This window comes from Cryptotermes secundus, unplaced genomic scaffold (assembly GCF_002891405.2).
Source record: "Cryptotermes secundus unplaced genomic scaffold, Csec_1.0 scaffold62, whole genome shotgun sequence".
In the NCBI taxonomy this organism is placed as follows: Eukaryota; Metazoa; Arthropoda; class Insecta; order Blattodea; family Kalotermitidae; genus Cryptotermes; species Cryptotermes secundus.
In genome coordinates, this window is record NW_019727786.1 from 22987 (window position 1) to 45326 (window position 22340).

The 22340-nt window shown below is 39.6% G+C and overlaps 2 protein-coding genes across 4 annotated transcripts in view; both read right to left on the bottom strand.

Annotated features, from left to right (window-relative positions):
• Nucleotides 1-9521, bottom strand: part of LOC111864929 (H(+)/Cl(-) exchange transporter 7) — a 29237-nt gene extending 19716 nt beyond the window's left edge. The window contains exons 1-6 of the mRNA XM_023852558.2: nucleotides 9143-9521; nucleotides 6953-7078; nucleotides 5568-5766; nucleotides 4065-4174; nucleotides 1978-2121; nucleotides 1445-1622 (exon numbers count right to left, since the gene is read on the bottom strand). Coding sequence (XP_023708326.1) covers nucleotides 1445-1622; nucleotides 1978-2121; nucleotides 4065-4174; nucleotides 5568-5766; nucleotides 6953-7078; nucleotides 9143-9271 — 886 coding nt within the window. The 5' untranslated portion in view covers nucleotides 9272-9521. The remainder of the gene's footprint in view (nucleotides 1-1444; nucleotides 1623-1977; nucleotides 2122-4064; nucleotides 4175-5567; nucleotides 5767-6952; nucleotides 7079-9142) is intronic.
• A 2470-nt stretch (nucleotides 9522-11991) lies between these two features.
• Nucleotides 11992-22340, bottom strand: part of LOC111864927 (4-coumarate--CoA ligase 1) — a 20369-nt gene continuing 10020 nt past the window's right edge. For all 3 annotated transcript variants that reach the window (XM_023852554.2, XM_023852553.2, XM_023852555.2), the window contains 4 exons: nucleotides 21598-21772; nucleotides 19046-19218; nucleotides 15990-16145; nucleotides 11992-12927 (listed from right to left, as the gene is read on the bottom strand). In XM_023852554.2, the coding sequence (XP_023708322.1) occupies nucleotides 12658-12927; nucleotides 15990-16145; nucleotides 19046-19218; nucleotides 21598-21772 (774 nt within the window). In that variant the 3' untranslated portion in view covers nucleotides 11992-12657. The remainder of the gene's footprint in view (nucleotides 12928-15989; nucleotides 16146-19045; nucleotides 19219-21597; nucleotides 21773-22340) is intronic.

Genomic DNA, 22340 nt, shown 5'->3' on the forward strand with positions numbered 1-22340 from the left:
TTTCTGCAATTGTTCCATATTTACTACCCGAGGAATCATATAATTATATTCATAAACACAGTCAATAAAACTGATATCTGAATCTGTTCTGTTAAATCAGGCATGTCCAACTTCAAACAAGTTGTGTTTGACTTTTTAGTTTCAAAACTGCCAGTGATCTACCACCCACTCCTATTGTCATACCTCGCTTTAAGCAAAAATATTGGTAAAAATAACATGACACATGATGTTTTTTGTAAAAGCAACATACATTGAAAGTACAGACTACTTTAATACACATTTTTCCTTCAAAATCTGAATATAATCATATTATATTACAAGTGAATTCACATGCTTTTCACATATAATTTCCTTATAGGCCTATGAGATCGACCACAAATCGTCCCGCGATTGACGCGTTGGACATTCCTGTGTTAAATGATTCTAAAGTACCTTCAATCACAAAAAGCACTTATGTTACATGGATGCCACGTTCAAGGAAAACACAATATAAATACTGATTTTTGTAATACACTGTAACTTAAATTTGCAAAGCAAAGTAAAGCAGAATTATCCTTCTCTCTCAGAGTATACAGAGAGACCGCAAGACTGATACACACACAAGAAAATACAACATACAAAACTACAAATAGCAGCAAAAGCATGCAACAACTAGTCATGAGATTGAACTAAACATTTATGTGCATGAAAGGAGCAAGGTGAACAAGTGTAGTGCAGTGGTCTCCCCAAAAAGGAACATGACCTGATGATGGGCCATGTGAGGCCGAAACATGTTGTAAAGTTAAAAAAAATACACGTAAAATTAGAGACATTTCAGAAATTTTGATAATCACTTTTAACGTATAAAATATACTTCTAGTGTCCTATTGACATTTTAATGATTTTAACATCATAAAGTATTAAAATACATTTCTAGCAAGTGACATATTCTTGATGTCTTTTATATTGTTGCTTTATTGATGTGTACTATAGTAATAAATAGGATTGATGTTTTAATATAGTATTGCGAGATGAAGAAGGGATAAACCCAAAACCTGAATTTTATGAAAGATCTGAAATTATTAAAAGAGACCTTCTGAACTAAACATAAGGATATGGATGTTTCACACATGGACAATAACAAACAGGATGATTTTCTGAATACAAAAGAAACTAATATGTAAAATAAACAATTTACGAGACCAAGGATTTGATTAAGAGACCATGTGAATGAAGATACACAAAGAGAATAGGAAATGATAACACACAGATATAAGAAGAACAATTATGTGAGAACAAAGAAAAATAGAGAAGCTTTCTTCGTAAGAACCACTATGATTAAAGTTGAATTAACAAACCATAATTCAAGAATCCCATACCTGACCACATCATAATCCTGACAAAAAATGTACCTGTACAAAATTTTCTTCTGTCCGTGCTTTCTTAAGAATCTGTAAAATCTCACCCACTGGTGCCCCAAATGCAGCTGCAACTCCAGCTGCTGCTCCGCCTGAAACAAAATCTCGTTTCTCATGGTCTTCTCGAAAATACTTGAAAATCCCCAAGTCTCGACGGAATGTACTGCTCTTCCCTTGGGAGATGCCAGCTGCAACAACAGCTCCTGAGTGGATCATTGGACCTTCCTGTTAAAAATACAATCAATATTAAACTAGGTAACTACATGGTACACAGAATTTTCCTTTAACCTTCATTTCTCATGGAGAGCCTGCAGTCAAGTTGACTCTGTGTCATGGTTACTGCACCATGAAGACATATTCGGCTTCCTAAAATTTAGCTAATCTTGAGCTGCCTGAAAGCAGTGGGGTGACTCTCCCTCTTTCAAAATATTTTCAGTGATACACAGCATCCTCTGCTATACATTCAGACTTAAGATGCAACCATATTTTAGCCAGCATTTTCTGAGGGGGTGGGGGGAATTATGTCATACTCCAGGAAATGAGCATTTCCTTCACCACATAAAAAGTGCTCACAGCATACCTTTCCAACAGCAAGCCCACCAACAACAGAAGTGATGACTCCAACAACCTTCACAAATAGAGTTTTGATCCGAACAACACGTGGGATCTTTACACCATTGAGGTAACATTTCACCTGGGGAATGCCACTGCCTGCAGCAGTTGGCTGAAACAAAACAATCGCAAAATATTCAACCTGTTGGTTACCAATACTTAAAAATGCCTGTCTGTCATGATAGCAGGTAATAATTTCTGTGCCAGTTATTTAGTACTCCTACCTCAACTGTAAAACATCAGGTTCATGCGTACTGACACGATTATTACCAATACTGAGTTGGCAAAGACATACAAGGAGACAGTCTCTTATTTTTAGGTACTGCTGGACAGTCCAGGTTTGATTCCCTGGACTGTAAGCCTTTTTTCCCTACCAAAGCACCCAGACCAACTCTGGGACCCACCCAACCTTCTATCCAATGGGTACCCAGAGGTATTTCCCTGGAGGTAAAGTGGCAGAGGCATGAAGCTGACACTCACCTCCATCTAATGCTGGGGACAAGAATGGTGAATCTATACATCCACTTCCCCATACGTCTTCATGATATAGTGCTTAACTAATTAAGTACATGGACAACTTTATCTTCTACTTTACCGGTCATAACATTTATTTATATAGACAGTGGCAAACCACAAGAGAACCTCAGTTAAGGTTCTTTTTTATTGCTATTGGGGTGGGACATAAGTCCCTTGTACTGCGGCCACTTCTGGCCTATTGTTCCAGCCCCAGATGATAGACGAGGGTGATTGTGGAGCAATTGGTGGAATGAAGATTGGCAGGGGACACCGAAGTACTTGGAGAAAACCTGCCCCAGCGCCACTTTGTCCAATACAAATCGCACTTGATCAGACCTGGGATCGAACCTGGGCTGCCATGGTGGGAAGCCAGCAACTAACCGCTTCAGCTATGGTGCGGCCTCAGTAAAGGTATCTAAGAATCATCCTTTCCCAGCAAACCTGTCATTTACCAATAGAAACATACAGCACATTGAACTGACACTTCACTACCTTCATACAGTAGAAATTTCAGGATAAAATGAAGATCACCAACTTATCATTAAACAAGGCAGGTGCCTTGAGTGGCAATCTTCATACTCCAGTCACTTTCCCACCATGAAAGAGCCCTTGGTATCCAATGGATAAAAGGTTTGACGAGTCAGGAATAGAGCCCAGATCATCTAGCCTGTAACCTGACACTTCACTGATACAAGCATCCCCAAGATGTATACAACATTTTTACAAATGCAACAAGGACATATCAACATCATCTTAAACTGAATAAATACTAATGCCACGTGAATATGTTATCATTTGAAACATATGCATACTCGGTGAATGTAACAAGATCTGAAAGTACCTGTCTGCATCCCTTCAAATTTACTTGGTGGAAATGCCAGGAACTGATAACAATATAATATTCTTTCCCATTTTTGCACATAATTCGTATTACCACAGACTTTTACTAGTACCAATCTGTCGATTGTGTAAATCTTAACATAAAAAGCTGCAAATAATGATTAGGCACGTTTAAGATCTACATCAATTTTCATCCCCCAAGCTCCAATGGTTCATTAGTTATCATCACAATACTACAAGCTAAATACAGACATCACATGACCACTATTTGTTTTACACTGTATAACAGCATCTTAAGAAAAATTTCAAACGTTTTGGACATTCGTTATCACATAAATTTTTGGACCTTGCATCAAGTGACACCAGAAAAATGTAATGGCCTCTAATGGCATGATGTTCATACCATATTCATCAACAGATTTACAATACAATATGGGACAAGGAGAAATAATAAATGTCTTTCATTATAAAACAACAAAGGGATGCTAAAAATAAAAATTACTAATTCAGCTCATGGGTTTTCACACTGTGGATGAGGACAGTGTGTTCTGATATTTCTGAGGCAGACTGTACATCCTAAATGTCAGTAACACTGCCCACATCCACAGTGTGAAAACTCAACAGCTGAATTAACAACAAGAGTGAAGAACCACGAAAGCCTGAAGTAAGCAAATACTAATCCTTCTAACATACACTCACCTCTACATACGCTACCAAAAAGGACCCAATAACAACAGGCCCCATGTTTGAGATGACCAAGACTAAATACGGTATATATAAACAGTTTTCACTGATGCACTGATCCACATCTGATACAATGTTAAAGAAAATCTTTCCCATTTTACACAGAAACAATGTTACAGAAAGTGATGTAAAATTTGTGTTGCAGGTAATGCTTTCATGTTATAGTCCACCTTCCTCCTGGCCCATGTGCGCCTCAGCAATGGTGCAGTGTGCATTTCCAAAGCACAATCGCCTAAGAGCCAGTCTGTTACCATCACATGAAGATGGGGAAGGTGGCTGGTAAAGGGAACAGATATGAGCCTTGAATTACAATGGAGCCTGGTTTCCCTCACAATCATAAAATTTTACCTTACAGATCACCCTAGTAGAAAACCAAAGACTTCGGCACACAAGTCTGTTGCTTTAAGTCTAGATCATCCAGCAAATGATAGGAACATACGTCACTCAAAAAAAAAAGGGGTGATTACACTAAATAAACAATACTAACTGTGTAACATCATGTGTACTACACTGTACTACCCCACTCTATAAGCAACCCTGGACCCACATATATGCAAAGACCTCCTCTTCCTGTTTTTCATGGCAGATGCTCGTCTGCCAGGTCACCATATCCAGAGTTGTGTACCAGCGTACAAGAGAGTGAGTGCCTCAGACTTTTGGGCAGGATGCTGCAAGGTTCTGCTCAATTCGATCTTGACAGAGGAAAACTTCTTTGCACCAAGCACCCTTCTGGTGTGCTAAACGGTTCTTCACCTTGTCATTCCATCCTACTAGCTGCCATGCTCCAGTTGCTTCATAATCTCTGCTCTCTGCTACATGGGGTGGAGGGGAATTGAACTGAACTCTACATTCTCTTCCTGGTTGTTTTCTGATGCTGTCAGTATCAACACTATATAGCAACAAATGGTAAAAAGACTGATGAATGATGAAGTGCAAAGGATTTTGAAAGAAGCAGTTGAGTCTAGCTTGGAATCTATCAAGAGGGACTGAGGAAAACCATAAGAAATGTCACATAAAGCTAATTCCCTAATAAAATATTCCATGGTACAGGGTGTTTCTTCAAAAAAGCTCTCAACTACTGAGATGGTCACAAAATATCCTGCACTGTGATATCTGAAAATTCAATACAATGTTCACAAAAGCTTACTGTTAAACCCTAACTGAACCAGTTCAATCCAGGCCACATATTTCCTTAACATCAGTTCTAATATTATATTTCCATCTGCGCCTATGTTTCCGAAGTTGCGCCTTTTCTTGAGATTTCTCATATACCCATTCATGCTACTACATGCTCCACCCATCAAAGTCTACATATCCTACCCATTAAATTCTCCTCAATTTAATGACTTTGGTTAATAACCTGCTTGATCAGGAAGAAAACTGTGTGCGCATACATATGTGTGTGTGTGTGTGTGTGTGTGTGTGCGTGCGTGTGTGTGGTGATAAAGGAAAGGATACACTTCTTGAGAAACTTGTATTTAATACTTGACAGTTCCTCAATGGTTATGTCAATAACACAGGCAATTAAAGCTGTCAGCAAGCCAATCAACAAGAAAATCAACCATCTTGCTAGGTTTTTCTTTACAATGAATTTGTATCCTTTTGTTCGTTCCTCTTCCAGCAGGAGATGATTCTCACAAATGTCATAATCCAGACTCTGAAAAAATACACATTAATTTACAATAACTACATATTACTTTAATGATGCAGTTAAATAATATCAGTCATAAAACAGTAGCATTCTTTTCATCATAATTCAAGAATTAAGCACACAGGCATGTCCTGATTCATTCACTTGGACTGTATGGATACAAGATTAGCCCATAAAAAGAAGCTTCTACATACATAACACAGGATAGTTAAAGGTAAAGTTGTCCCTGTGCTTAAGTAAGTACTACTCCATGAAAGCGTATGGAAGAGTGGATGTACAGATCCATATTTTCTAGACCACAGCACTAGCTGGAGGTGAGTGGTCAGCTTCATGCCCCGGCCACTTCATCCCCAGGGAAAGAACCCCTGGTACCCATTTGAGTAGCTGCACAATTGGTGGCTTCTCAAGAAGGGCTCAGCTCCACAAATGATGATGAATTATAAATGTAAACGTGAAGCTGGTCAGCTTCACATTCCAGATACTTCAGCCCTGATGGAAGGAACCCTCACACCCATTACATAAAAGGTTCAATGGATCCCAGATCCAGACTGGACATAGTGGCAAACAGAAAAACCCCTGTATACATTAAAGCCTGATTATCCAACTCACAGCCAATCTCTTCACTCAGAACTACCCAGCTCATTATAATAATACTAATAATAATAACAAATAGTGGCAAACAGAAAAACCCCTGTATACATTAAAGCCTGATTATCCAACTCACAGCCAATCTCTTCACTCAGAACTACCCAGCTCATTATAATAATACTAATAATAATAACAATAATAATAATAATAATAATAATAATAATAATAATAATAAAGTAAAAAAAAATAAAAGTAAAGGTGTCCCTGTAACATGCTCTGGAGGCCCATAGGGTTGTGAGATGTTGATGTTCCCACATTTTCTAGACAATCGGCTCAAAGACGGAGGCAAGGTTGTGAGCCTTACGTGCCAGCCACCCTTTACCCCCAAGAATATTCCTGGTACTCATTTCTGTTAGAGGCTGAGTTGACCCCAGGGCCATAGTGTGGCTGGAAGGATCAGGTTAATTGAAAAAAAATTTAATGACCTCATCAGGACTTGAACCTGCTACCTTCCGGCTTGTAGCATAGTACCTCAGCCAACTACACTACCGTGTGCCCCTTAATAATAATATCAATAAAAACAACAATAAAAATATGAACTCACTTCAAATTTTGCTGAAAGTACATTGAGAGAGCCAGGTTCAACAGTTTCCAAGGCACATCGTCTCTTCCTAGGCTGCCACTTACCACTGGCCAAAGTCTCTATATCAGCATTTATAGATGTTGGATCCTTAATATAGACAATTAAATGCATTAACAAAAGAAAAGAGACATAAACATTCCAGTTATTACAGAAAAAAAATGTGAACTGTTCTAATTGATACCCTGGCAACATAGCAAAGTAGGCATAAATACTATATTTAAGCAACCTGTTGCACTGATTTATTGTTCAGTTATTTATTTCAGCCTTACTAATGCAACTTGTAAATGTTCAATGGCAGCATGTTTATTGCCACACTGTCATGTTTCACTCATTTCTTCATGTTAGTAAAACATGTTTCAATGATATATGAACATCTTCATGAGTACTATATGTCACAAGCCGCACAGAATTACTGGGTTTTTGGACTTTTTCCATCGTTCGGAATTCTAGGTAATAGAGGACATGACGTTATGGAAAACAGGATCTGTTTCCATCTTCAGGTGAGAAAGAAAGACACCTACTCAGTAGGGCCCCTTAGAAAGAGATCCATTTTCCAAAATGTCGTGTCCTCTATTACCTAGAATTCCGGACGACGGAAAAAGTCCAAAAACCCAGTAATTCTGTGTGTCATCCACCATCATCAGAACCCTTTAGAATCTACAAGTCACAAGTTGTTTCACTGTATTTTCCTCCTTTTATAGATTAAAACTCAAGATTAAAACTAAAAGTCAGTAATAAGTCAAAGTATTGAAGTGGAGGATCAGTACTACAGGGCGCCTGTCCTATGTGGGTTTCAGGTGACATTTGGTTGCTGGTGCCTTTCATCTGTTGGGTGTTTGTGCCGTCTTTGCTCACAAACCACATAACTGCCCCCTGAAAATCTGCATATGCACAGCAATCACTCATGGCACCTTTTATTCAATGTCATGGACACCCAACAACCAAAACACGCTGACAACTGAATGTCACCTAGTAGTCACACATGAATATTGCACTACGGTATTCAACCTCCAAAGGAACAGCTGGACTAATTATCTACTTCAATTTTCATTATCTACTTCAATAGCCAGTAAAACAAAATACTATATATTTAAAAAGTCATAAGTTTACGTTTTGATTTTATTAGAACTTTACTTGATAAGAGGAAAGTTCAGTCAAACAAGTTACAATATATACAATACACCTGATGACAGCCATGTTATGGCCAAAATGTGTTGCATTAACAACAATGTGAACAAATGAGTGAACTACTATTGTATGGCAATAACCATGTAGACACTGAACATCTACAAAAGTTACATTAATAAAACTGAAATAAATAATTAAGTTATAATTAGGCATAAACCACAACAATTATACTAACACACAGAGTCCACATGCCCATCCTACTATGTAGCACTAAGGCATAAGAATTTTTGGAAATTACATGATGTACAAGACTACTGTTTCTAGTTTTTATATAAGATCAACTTCTTTTTGGAAATGGGATGTATTTCTGTCTTCCAGTACACAGGATATGAAGTTAATTTTTGTTGGAAACAGAATATTTCCCTGTCTTACAATAATTTTCAGTCATATCCAGAAGATGACTTTCATCATAAACCGATTTTATAATTGGTTTCTGAATAAGAAATAAGGGTATAGAAACAGCTTACTTAGGGATCCAAAGAGAAACAATATCTACACATACAGAAATAGAACACTTTACGAAACGTTGTGGCTTTTATGTAAAACTATTAAGACAACATACACAGTCAAGATGAACAGCCTTCAACAGACTATGGCATCTTCAAATACCTTTCAATTAAGTTATGTAAAACCGTTAAACTACAGCTAAGTGTGTACACCCTCTATTGTATTATTTGATTTTTAGTCATATAATCCACTGAATTGCATCAAACGAATAGGTATGTACAGCAGGTGGTGACACTTTATTAGAACATATTCCAGTCATCACTGCTTGATGAATTTGTACACTAGCAAAATACTTACGTACTTTATATACGTATATACCAGTCTTGCACCATTCAGCTCTTATAAGAACAATGAACTGAACTCTGCTTGAATGCTGTCACAAACTTGACCACTTAACCTAATATGACATTTCTCCTAACCTAAAACGTAACGACAAAACAAATCGTAAGTTCTTACCCCTGATGGACTGTATTCTTGCGCACCATATGAAATAATGTTATTTTGGTTTTTAATTAAAGGATCCTCCTCGCCTGAACTAGAATCTGATCTATTTCTCGGATTTCCGTGGTTATTAAACAGTGCCATTTCTCATCCATACATTCATATCACATTTCTCGTACTTTCAAAACCTATATTAATATTAAAATGTATATTGACTCGACGATATGTGGCTTGAGGCCTCAGAAAACTGCTAATTCAGCATGATTTACACACAATTTTTAAAACTCGGCAATGATTTCGAACAAGGCATTTCTAAACTGACATATAAAACCTAGAAAACCGTGCACGTGAATCTGTTTCATACACGTACATACATACCACGGTTCACGAAGAACACCGAGCGTAGAACGGTTCACCAAGTAATAAATAGCAAAATATGTTCACTGATCAAATTCTCTCTGCTCCTGCCGCCATACCAAAGAAAAAAAAAAAAGCCAGTAAAACAAAATATGGAACTCAGTTCCTTCCTGGCCTCTGGGGTTATGGAGGGGGAGGAAGGTAGAATAAACTACACATTTCTGTCAAATTTTGTGCGAATATAACGTCGTTAGCTAATTTCTAATGGGATTTGACATTTTAAACAAGTTAATTCAGAACACTCAACTCGAAAATAGGCATACAGCCTACACCAAAACAAAATACAATATGGTGTAGTGATAACGATTTGGAACAACTAAATATCTATTCGGGACGTACCTATTGGAATCTAGGCCGGGACACCAGTCAATTTCCGAAGATAACAGCAATATTTGGCAGCGAGATGTATATGCAGTGTTTTTAGTCTGGCTCCTGTGTTGAGCGTGAGAAATATGGCAAGAATTGGAACAGTGGCTACAGTGGCGTTGTATAGGGAGGTAGCGTGATACACAGAATTACTGGGGCTTTGGATTTTTTCCATCGTCCAGAATTCTAGGTAATAGAGGACACGGTGTTTCGGAAACTGGATCCGTTTCCGTCTTCAGGTGAGAAAGGAATACACCTACTCAGTTGGGCCCCTTAGAAAAAGCTAATCTAAATCACTGGAATTGAGATTAGCTTATTTCGGCTCGCTTGTAGCTATCATCGGGCGATATTATTTAAAGCTATAAAATATCGAACTATAATTGTAAAAGCTATAAAACTGTAAAATTACAATTCAACATTTTATAGCTTTAAATAATATATCGCCTGCTGATGGCTCCAAGCGACCAGAAACATGTCGCGTAATTTTAACATAGTTAATAAATACAATTGACATAAATGTGCTGATGACTTAATTATTTATTTTGTGTGATGACGGATGTATATATATAGGCTATATAGACACACATACAACAGGTTGCACTCCTTGAAAATTAGAGACCAATAAGCCTTCTCAATAATTTTTCGAATTATTCGAATAGGTTATTCATGTTCACGTTTCGTATAATCTAAAGTTTATAATAATTCTTACCGGCAGGGCTTCTCTAAATCTGCCATCACCCATTTGGTAACATATATTGTTACCTTCGCCTTCTCTTCCCTTGAACCAATGCACAGATTATACATTACATTAGTTAGATCTAAGCTCGAATATGCGTCCGTTGTCTGGGATTCAAATACGTTTTCTGATACCAACAAACTGGAGCACATCCAGCAGAGAACTGTGGTCCTCTGTTTTAATCGTTTCTTTCCTCAAGTACATTACTGGCATGCTCTTGCTCTGGAAAAGTTCAAAATGCACACTCTACGTATTAGGAGACTCTCTTTCTTGCTCAAGTTTACCTCGGTTCTAAATTCTGCCCTTCCGTTTTGGAAAATGTCGGCCTTCTAGTTGCTGCTCGATATATCAGAGACTTTGCTTTGTTCAGTGTCTGCTCCTCTTGTAAAAATTGTCCCTCTGCTAGATGTGGATCAGCTGCTAATGTTCTCTGCAAGAACGTTGACATATCCGGAACCAAGACCTTTCTCCTCAGTCATATTTTGTAATGTGTTATGAATATTATCCTTTCTTGCCGCATGATGACATAACCATTGCAAATTCACGTATTTTACTTTTCTCGCCTGTTAATGGTAACTTAGATTTTTCACTGAATTATTATTATTATTATTATTATTCCGTAGTCTGGAATTCGATTACGTCAACTGATGCCAACAAGCTGGAACGCATCCAGCAGAGGTTTGCGGCCCTATGTTTTAAATGTTTCTTTCCTAAAGTTCACTACAATTATTCTCTTGCTCTTGAGGAGTTAAAATTACATACTTTATGTACTAGGAGACATCGCCTTGATGCTCTCTTTCTTATTCAAGTTTATTTTGGCTCTAAATTCTGCCCTTCTGCCCTGGAAATTGTTGGTCTCCGAGTTCCTGCTCGGTATATCAGAGATTTTGCATTGTTCAATGTTTGCCCTTTATTTAAGAATTGTCCCTCTGCTAGATGCGCAGCAGCTGCTAATGTTGTCTGCAGGGAGGTTGACGTATTCGGAGCCAGGAATGTTCTACCCAAACAAATTTTAAATACAGTATAACTGTTAGTATTTTTATTATTTGCATGTTCAGTAAAGCAAAATGAATTACGTAATTTTCCTCAGAAAATCTATACTATTCAATTCTTAATTAAATATTAATGTTTCATTCCTCTATTCGTAATAGCACTTAGTTTAATGATAATGGAATTATTATTACTGTTATAATTATCACTTATTTGTTTGTTTACTTTTACTTTTATTCATTATTATTTCTTCCAATTACTTAACTGTAATTTGTATTTGACTTTTAATAAGTTTGTATGTAATGTAATTCAGTCATCTACACTGTGCTGAGTCTGTAATTGGCCTTGCGGTTGTTGACTCGGCACATTAATAATAAAGAATTGAATTGAATTGAATTATTATTACTATCATCATCATCATCATCGTTATCGTCGTTATTGTATAAAATGCCTTATTTTTTATTCTATCTCTAAGCTTTTGTTGTTTCTATTTACATACTCGTGCTAACTTTGTAACTGACCTCTAGCTGTTACGTTTGCACGTCATTAAACAAGAATTGAGTCATTCGTTTTATTATTATTATTAATAGTAGTAGTATTTTCTCAACTTGCATTTTTAGCCTATTTTCTTTATTTACAAAAATAAAAGGAGGCTTATGACAACGCCTTGCTGTCTGTGTGTCTGCGTTCGTGTGTCTGCATATGGTACGTATTTCTATTTTTCCATTTTCTGTGTGCTCCATTTCGTAACAAGGAGAAGTAGGCGATTAGTTATTCGCATAATTTCTTGTTAATTTTCTGAACTTAACTCGTCTCAAATATACAGATAGGGAGGACATAATGTAGGTCATAAATTTCACCCATTAAATGCATTCCTGGGTCCTTCCAAGATTTTGTACCCTCAACTTGCCTAACTTCTCCGATTGTTCAGTATGTGTAAAGACCATTCGCCATTTTAAGAATTATTTCTGCAACACGAACTGCGCACTCATGTGGTGGTCTAATTGACAGGTTTCGTTCGCTATTGGCTTTTCAGCAACCTTCGCAGGATCTTTCCCGAAGGGCTCTTAGGGACACTGGTGAGGAATTTCACTCCCCCCTTCAGCTGCTTGTACTCTGACACTTTCTCTGCTACGTATTTCTTCACATCTTCTTCGGAGATTTGAGATCTTTTAGGAACAACAAAAGCTCTTGGAACCTCGCCCGCCCTCTCGTCAGGGACGCCAATTACTGCTGCGTCGTCAATGTCAGGATGACTGCGCAGAATCTCCTCCAGTTCCGCTGGTGCTACCTGTTAATAGAAAAGCGAAAATGAAGATCGGTACAGGGAGGCTGCTGTGACTTCTAATTGGGCACGGGCCTCAGCTTTCATGAAGATTTGAAGGAGCTACAGTTTGCTGAGGGACACTGACAGTCACACCCGACGGTGCAAGTTTCGGCGCCAGAGATTCATACGAAATAATCAGGATACATATCCAAGAACATGACTTGAAGAATAAATTGCTTATAAAGATTACGAACTTTGGTCGACTAATTTCCTTAGAATGCTCAAGTCTATGGTGAAGTTAACAATAACTACATATTGAGATCTACATATTTTCCACTTTCACCAATTGGTCAGATATGTCGTCAGGGTTTTGTACTATCACTGGGTTTATAATTTTTAACGTATAAAAAATAAGATCTGAAAATTCCTGACGATGGTATATTAACACAATTATCGTGTTCCTGAAAGAACAATTTTTGTATAGCAAAAACAGTTCATGACAATTCTGAGGTCGTGTTAAAGATCTATAGACATACAAATTTTCAGATTCCTTGCTCAAATGGCTTACTACTCGTATCCATTTTCTTTCGCTTAGGTCGTTCATCCACAGAATCCGTCCAAGTCCGAGACTTCTTGAACATTTTCATAAGAAGCTTATTTATTTTTTTACGGTGGAGTTCTTAGCACCACTCCAAACTCCGCAGCTGGAGAACCACCCCATGTCGTCTGTCCGCGACTGCTTATTCAATATATTCGCAGCTACCCTCCATACCTGGAAGGCGTCTCCTCCATCCGCAACCTGAGGACGCGCCATGCCTTGGTGACAGGGGATAATGAGACAGTGCATCAGCTATTCGTAGACTTCAAGAAAGCCTATGATTAAGTTAGGAGGGAAGTATTGTACAATAATCTGTCAGAGTTTGGGATACCAATGAAACTAGTTAGGCTGATTACATTGTATTTAAACGAAACATATCGTAAAGTCCGTATAGGTAAACATTCGACAGATAATTTCTCTATCCAGAAAGATCTAAAACAAGGAGATGCTTTATCACCACTCCTTTTCAACTTTGCTTTAGAATATGCCATTAGGACGGTCCAGGGAAACCAGGTGGGGGAAATTAAACGGGACACATCAGATGTTGTTCTATGCTAATGATGTGAATCTACTGGGTGATAATATAGATACCATAAAGAAAAACATACAAACTCCAATTGACGCTGGTAAGGAGGTTGCTCTAGAAGTAAACAGAGAAAAAAAGTATACGTTGCTGTCTCGTCACTAAAATGCAGGGCAAAATCATGGGATAGCCAACAGATATTTTTAAAATGTGGCACAGTTCAGATATTTGGGGACGACGAAAACAAATCAAAATATGACTCAGGAGGAAATTAAGAGGAGATTCAACTCGGGTAATACATGCTACCATTCAGTCCAGGACTTTTGTCTTCTCGTCTGCTGTCAAAAAATATAAAAATTAGAATATACAAAACTATAATTTTGCCTTTGGTTCTGTATGGGTGTGAAACTTGGTCCTTGACATTAAGGGAGGAATGTAGACTGAGGGTGTTTGAGATCAGGGTGTTGAGGAGAATATTTGCACCGAAGAGAGATGAAGTGACAGGAGGTTGGAGAAAACTGCATAATGAGGAGCTTCATAACCTGTACTCTTCTCCAAGTATAATTAGAATGATCAAGTCAAGCAGGATGAGATGGGTAGGGCATGCAGTACGAATGGAGAAGAAGCGGAATGCATATAGGATATTCGTGGGAAAGCCAGGTAGAAAGAGACCACTGGGAAGACCAAGACATAGATGGGTGAACAATATTAAAATGGATCTTATAGAGATAGGATGGGATGGTATGGACTGGACCGATCTGGCTCAGGATAGGGACCAGTGGAGGGCTCTTGTGAACAGAGTAATGAACCTTCGGGTTCCATAAAAAGTTGGGAAGTTCCTGAGTAGCTGTACAATTGGCGGGTATTAGGCTTGTGAATTGCTACCTGGTAATTTTAACGGCGCCCATTCAGCTGCATGCGATACGTGTCACTGAATTCTATTGTGGTAAGTGGTCACTCTCCCTCTTAGGGTTCACACCCACAGCAGTGACCGTCAGCTGCTAGGCACAACCTCCTGTGCTCCCACTCTGCTGGTTTAAGCGCCACACCATGAAGATACGTTAGAGAGCGAAGCCCCCACCTCTCATTGAACGGGAAGCTGGGTGAACCTCAGGGACGGTCTGGGCTCAGTGGGAAAGAGAAGAGTCCCTAACCCTGCCGAGAGTCGTACTAAACAGTTTCAGAGTTCATATAAATCCAAATTTGGGTGCCGAAGTGAGCAATATTATCAGCACTTACCCCTTCCTTTTGTCACCTCTGAAGTCAGTTAAATTACAACAATGTGAAGAGTGAACAGTCACTAATGTAATGATTGTTAATCGTAAGTTACGGAGGGTGTCGAAAGCAGCGTTTACGTGTGGTGTATATCAAGGCACTGAAGAAGCAAGCGACAAGTATTTTGGTGTCATGGCACTGGAAGTGGTTGAATTTTATGGACCAAAGCTTTGAATAGGAAGTCACGGCTATTTTTGTTTCCGTGGGTTATTCAACAACGCTGTTTCAGTGACGAGACCGTACATCATGGCGTCGGGTGGTAGGGCGATAGATGCATGATGAATCAGAAAGGACTTGAAAGGAAACAGTTGTTGTCTAATCGAGGTACTATCCTAGAATTTGCCTTGAGGGACTAGAGAAAACCACGAAAAATCTCTGTCAGGATAGTCGGTGTTCCGGCCGAAATTCGAATTGAGCACATCTTGAATACAAGTCAAGAGCGTTGCCTGCACACCATTCTGTTCGGTACGGCCATCTTAACTTGACTGAATGTTGTTATCTTCTGTTGTCACGTTTATACCTTCACAGTCGCCGCTATTACATGCAGCAGGCTGCTGTTGTCGGCAGACTAACTGCGTGACAAATCTGGAACTCTAAATGGAACGACATTTAATTGATCTTTTGATGCCGTCGAGTTAATACGAGTAACTTCACTGATCTGTGAAGTCGTTGCTCTGTATCATGAGTTACCTGGAAGCCCTTGACCTTGATAAGTTCCTTCAATCTGTCCACGACGTAGAAATGACCCTCCTTGTCGTAATAACCCAGGTCGCCTGTATGTAACCAGCCGTCTCTGTCGATCATCTCAGCGGTAGCATCAGGTCGGTTTAAGTAACCTTTCATCACCTGAGACACAAGAAAAATGAACCTTCCTTTAAGTAACCCAAGACTTTGTCGATGAAAGGGGCTTGGGTTTCCTCGGGTAGCGGTACCGTAATCAAGCGGCCGTAATATGACGGTGAATGACGTCACTAAAACGTTGCCATGGAAACAAAGCAACATGGTTTCCTAGAAAGCGTTGGTGGTCAACGCTTTCTAGCTTAAGCTAACTTCTACCTTAAGTTAGCTTCTAGCTAACCCAAGCTTAAGTCACCTGAGACATAACACGTATTGATAAGTTTAAATAATTCGTCACCTGATATATACCAAGAGTTATTCAGATTAAGTAATGCTCCAACACCTAAAATATGATAGAAGGTTCTTTCCTCAGTAACCCTCCATAACTGAATTCATAATAACAGTTGATCTGTTTGAGTATCGTATTCCTCGCCACCAGTGATATAATACGTGTTGGCAGATTGAAGTAGTTCTTCATCGTCTAACATTAAACAAGATTGGGTCACTTGAAATAACATTCCATAACTTCAGAAATGTGCTTAACAAAAGTTTCTCGGCTAGGCTAACCTTGAATCACTATAAATATACCGTTTCTTTTTACAAGTGACACTTTATCAACCGAGACATAAAAAGATTTGATAGGTTTAAGTACATGGTGTATGCTGACCGTCTTACAGTGTATACACCTTTTCACCTTATTCTTCACTTCCACACCACATGTTTCAGTACTAATGTGCCATCTTCAGGTGTCTTTATGCGCGTTAAACTATTGTACTGCATGCCATAATGTCTTCATTCTAAAATGACTAAAATCTGTATTCGTCATATAGGACGATGAATTCTAAATAATAAAACTTTCCAGGATTCTTCCTACGTCACACTCAGACACGCGAATTACGCCAATCCTCTTTTATGTGAGCATTCTTCCTACATGTATTTGTGTATCGTGTTCTGTGTTGTTTTGCTCCTGTTACTGCATGCGTTGTACTGCTGGATCTGTGTGTTTAAGTACACTTCATCTGTAAAATATCACGCATTTGCAGTTTTAAGTACCCCATCAGCTGATACATAGCAACTGTTGGTTCGTTAATGTAACATTACATCACATGAGATATATAGATGCCGTTGCTTAGCCGCGCTCTGAAGAATTTCCCTTCGAGGGCGTCTGTGTTCCGTGTTGCGACCCAGTGCGCATGTATCCTCTTCCTCTCTCCACTCTTCCTTCAATTCCACTCTTTTCCGTGCTCTCAGCTCTGGACCGTTTCTGAAACTAACTGCGGTTTTTGATCTGACTCAGGGAGGTTCATTCAAAATTTGTTTTAGTTCCTCTTATTCTAAAATTATTTCGGTCGCTGTTCTATCTCCCGATCAGGGCAACCTGGTCCCTACATGGTCTGCCAAGGCAAGTTGTTCTCCGTTTGGTATTTAGTTTCCCCTTTCTTACTTTCTGCCTCGAGTAGGCAGACCACGTACTGCCCGTAAAGAGGATTTCCTGATGTTTCGTTCTTCTCACCTGAAGTCTACTTTCTTTTACGTTCTATCTCTACTCGAGGCGAGTTACTGGATTTGTATTCGATTTAATCACATACGTATATCTATACTGTATTAAAATTATATATATTCTTCATTGTGTTTTTCCGCCGTCAAGATCCACAGCTGGTACTTGCTGCAGTCTACCGAGATGGAAGAAGAGCATAGGGATGGTGTCGAGCTGGTAGCAGAGATCGTGATGTGTTTGGATTTAAGCACGTGTAACGGTAGGCTTCTGCTGTGTCTATGTAAGCCTTTCGGTGTGGAGTGTTTAGTAAACCTGGTAAACACGGGCAAGTGTGGTACATTTGGGTGTTCTTAATTGTTACTGCCGTTTCTTCTTTCCTGAGGGCCGTGTTTGTAACACGGCCTCTCCTTCCTCCCTCGTGGTTCGGTTATCACGGTGATTATTTCCCAGCTGCTCCCGCTGCTTCCTCCTCAAGGTTGCTAGTCCCGAGCTGTTTCCTGATGAGGTGTCAGGCTGTCCAAAGTTTACCACCATCATCCTTTTCCGAGGCTGCGCTTTGGACGTGTCTTCGTTCATTTCGGAAGGGGCCCACTGCTCCACAATATCCAGTCACTCAGTTTCCGCAGCCTAGTCGAAAGACCGATAATTCGCTTTTCAATCCTTAAGATCCTGCCGGATGTCCTCTCCTTCCTCAGACGTAGTTGCCATCTTACGCCTCGGTCCTATATTCCACCGCTGTATTCCGGGCCTTTCCGTCTTCTCTTCGCGGCCGTAGGTCCTTTATGGCCGTGTTCCTTACACCGTGCAGGAACAGCACGGGAGGTCATCTGTCTGAAGGCTTGCCCATTTTCTTCAACCATTCTTCGAAGACATCCACCGCGGCCTCCATTTCTTCCAGGTCGGCCTTCGACCTTTCTAGACGGGCCTCCATCGCTTTTTGGTAGGCTGTCGTCTCTTTTCGCCAGGCCTTCATTTCTTCTAGCCAGGCATCCGTATTTTCTTGGTTTACATCACTGCAGGAGGCGAGACAACCTTCGGCATGGACCGCACAGAAAACACGCTTCCAACAATAACTCCATTGTTGGGTGTTACACTGCCGTTACCTAGAAATGGCTGTTTCCCTGGCACCACAGTTGTTGATTTGAGCAAGTATGCCACAATGTTATCCGTTATGTCAATCATATCTTACATTCCACTGATCAGTTTTCTATTATTTGGCACGCAGTGATACTCTATGCATATATATTACGAATCAACCAAAAGTTTGTAGATATATGTCGCTTTTGCAGTACAAACCGGTTATAGCAACTGGATCAATGACTTACACACGAAAAGCTACAAACGAGAGAATTTTGTTTACAGAGACCGACCGATGGGACTCGCTGATAAACCTAGAAGACTCGCTCCTCACCTGCGGGCCCCGGAGGCAGATCTCGCCCATTTCCCCCTGAGGGAGATCAGTTCTGGTCTCTGCGTCCACTATCTTCATCTCTGTGTTGGGAACTGGTACGCCGACGGAGTCGTAGTTGGTGCTGCCGATGACCGTGTGTGATACCGAGGGCGAGGCCTCCGTCATGCCGTACCCTGCACAAGAAGGGAGAGTTGTCTTGGATTCACTCCTGAGCACCCCCCCCCCTCAATTATTTTGTAAATTCTAGCACTCTATCTCGCTCTATGGGAAAAACGCAGATTAGAGAAGTGTCAGATCAGAGTTCTTTGGGATCCAGCCCGTGAAACAGAGCCCTCATTGAGAAGCTGATAGTCGCTCGGCTACGCAGGAAATTCCTCGCCTTCTATGGAATCAGAAGGTTCATTACCATATTCATAAAAGCCTTCCGTATGGACCTAAGAGGGTGAAGTGACAGGAGGTTGTAGAAAATTGCGTAATAGGATTCTATTAGATCACAGTCTAATTTTACTCATCAACTATTTTCTTTCATTGTCTCTACAGCTCTACTGAACCCTGGCCTCTGATTTTTTAGTTTCATGACCATTTTACAGAAGGTAAGACTCTTTGGACGAGTGATCAGTTTGTCGCAAGGCCTCTACCTAAAGACAGGACAACACAAACATAGAATAAACACTTACGCATACCAAACACTCATGCCTTTTGTAGGATTCGAACCCACGGTCCCGGCTTCCGAGCGAGCGAAGACAGTGAATTCCTTAGACCGCTCTGCTACCGTGACCGGCTATCAAGTCTTATAAAGGTCACAAAGTTAATAGAGAGTCCGTCGAGTGTAACAATTTGTAGTCACTTGTTATTATTATTTCTGCCTTACGTGTTTCGGTTTGAAACAACCATCATCAGAGGCACTTGCTATAATTATGGAAACACTGTCGCTGTTTTTTTATGTTCACAATTATGTTTGTCGTGTGGACGCTGCTACGATATGTTGACGTGTAAAAGCACAAAACATGCTAAGATAGTTGAGTACACTCTCAAGGTCTCACTTTTCATCCGAGCCTATTTTTAAGTTAAAACGCTAAAATGTTAAAATATTTGATATAAAATGCTGAACTCCTCCTTGTTAATTCATCCCGAAGATGGGAGACGTCAGCTTGAGGTTGTATGGCTTATGGTTTGATATGTTCCTGTGTGCTGTGTGCTGTGTANTATGTTCCGTGAGAAGTAACGCTGGGGCTCACTGAAGGCCGTCGGGCGAATTCATTTGTATGCGCGTCCGTCTGTTGTAAGTCACACTTTATATGTAGCTAAAGCTTGGGTTTTCACCGGGTAGCGGTACCGTAATCAAGCGGAAAACTGCTCTTCACAATATGCCACGCAATATAAAATACAGACAGATCCCATTAATGGGCATGGGTCCTGTTCGATGAATTTTTTGATACAGTGATTATGATCATTTAACGGAATGCAAGGGAAGATTTACTGCAACCTCTATTAAATAGCTGTCATGTAAAAGTCTAAATAAGACCCATTAAAACATAAATTAATAAAATGTATAATTTGAATTTAACTTTATTCAATTTTCATTAACAATCATCTCCTCGATGGACATTATATGTCAATTTTAATAATATCACAGTATTTCAATCTCAGATGCACGTGGTAGCGTAGTTGGTTGAGGCACTATGCCAAAAGCTGGAAGGTCACGGGTTCGAGTCGCGATGAGTTGTAATTTTTAATTTACCTAATCCTTCCAGCCTCATTATGGTCCTGAGGTTGACTCAGTCACTAACAGAAATGAGTACCAGGAATCATCCTGGGGGGTAAAGGGCGACCGGCGCGTGAAGCTGACAACCTTACCGCCATCTGTGAGCCGACTGTCTAAGGAAAATGTGGAAGTTTCGACGTCTCACAGACCTATGGGCCTTCACGGCCTGTTACAGGGATAGCTTTTTTATAGCTTTATTTTAATACTAATAAGTGTACAATTGGACTTCCAACTCTATACGCTAGTGACAGACATACTATTTATTTAAAGTTTTTACTATTTTTAGCTTTTCAATTTAATATAGATAATAACATAAATATAAAACATATATAGGTATATATACACGTATATTTATTTGTTCAAAGAATTTTAATTAAAGGTTGTGATATTACAAAAGCATTTTCATGTAAAATATGTATCCATGTTAATGCGTTAACGTATTCGGGGACTTATCACGCTTGTTGCATATATGACTAAATATGGCCTAAAAAGAGGTCGAAACATGTAGCATTAATATCTGCGCAAATAAACGAATGTTGATATTGTAGTATCTAGTTCATTTCGGTTTCAATAATTGGTTGTGTTGACTGTACAATTAGTATATATTTTTCTTGAATGACACAACAGGATACATACGAGGCTACGTACTATGAAATGCAAGGGAAGATATGTCTCTGTGCAGTGCGCTATCTGCAATGCAATAGTTTTGTAACAATATATTTGTGTCTGCAACAAATTCCTCGTGTAGTTTGTTAAAATAGATTCGCACCTCGTGGGTATGTATTACCTTGGAGTACATCAGTGTTTGGGGGTGCCCTCCTTAGAAAACGCTCCACGTCGAGGCTTCCCAAGGGTGCCGCCGCATATACAACCCGGCGAAGCGACTGGAGGTACTTCGGCCGCACGCCTGGATGCGAAGCCAGGAATAGAATGAGTGGGGGTGCTGAATAGAGTACGGTTGCCTGCAGAGAAGCCAACAACAGAGACTAATAACTGCGAAAGTGTTCAGAAATGATAACACACTACAGCACCCAGTCACAAAATCCTGCTTAGCTAAGTTATTGGATATAACTATCTCATAAACAGAGGTATTACATGTACGAAAGATATCCGGAAAGCCCAGAAAATATTTGTAAAACATTTTTTTTGGGGGGGGGGATTCACTTGTAGCACTCTTACAGCACACCTTTATTAAATTTTCAACACAGTCACCATGGATCACAATGCACTTAGTGAGCCTGGAAACGAGTTCTCTTTTATTGTAGCGTCTTAGAACTCTCCCGCCTGCTCTCTTGTACATGGAGAACAGTTCTTGATGCTTCTGGACATTGTTAATGAAGTTCATTGATGGTTAAAAGTCTGTCAGCACGAATGTTTTCATCAATATTTTTGGATGATTTCATCAGTGACAACGAACATCGCTTCTTCCCGCTTAAAATTCACGACACCATTTTGCCACGTTTTGCCTGTTCATAACATCTTCGCTGTAAACAGAAACAAGTTGGCGATGAATTTCAGCACCAGCTTCTC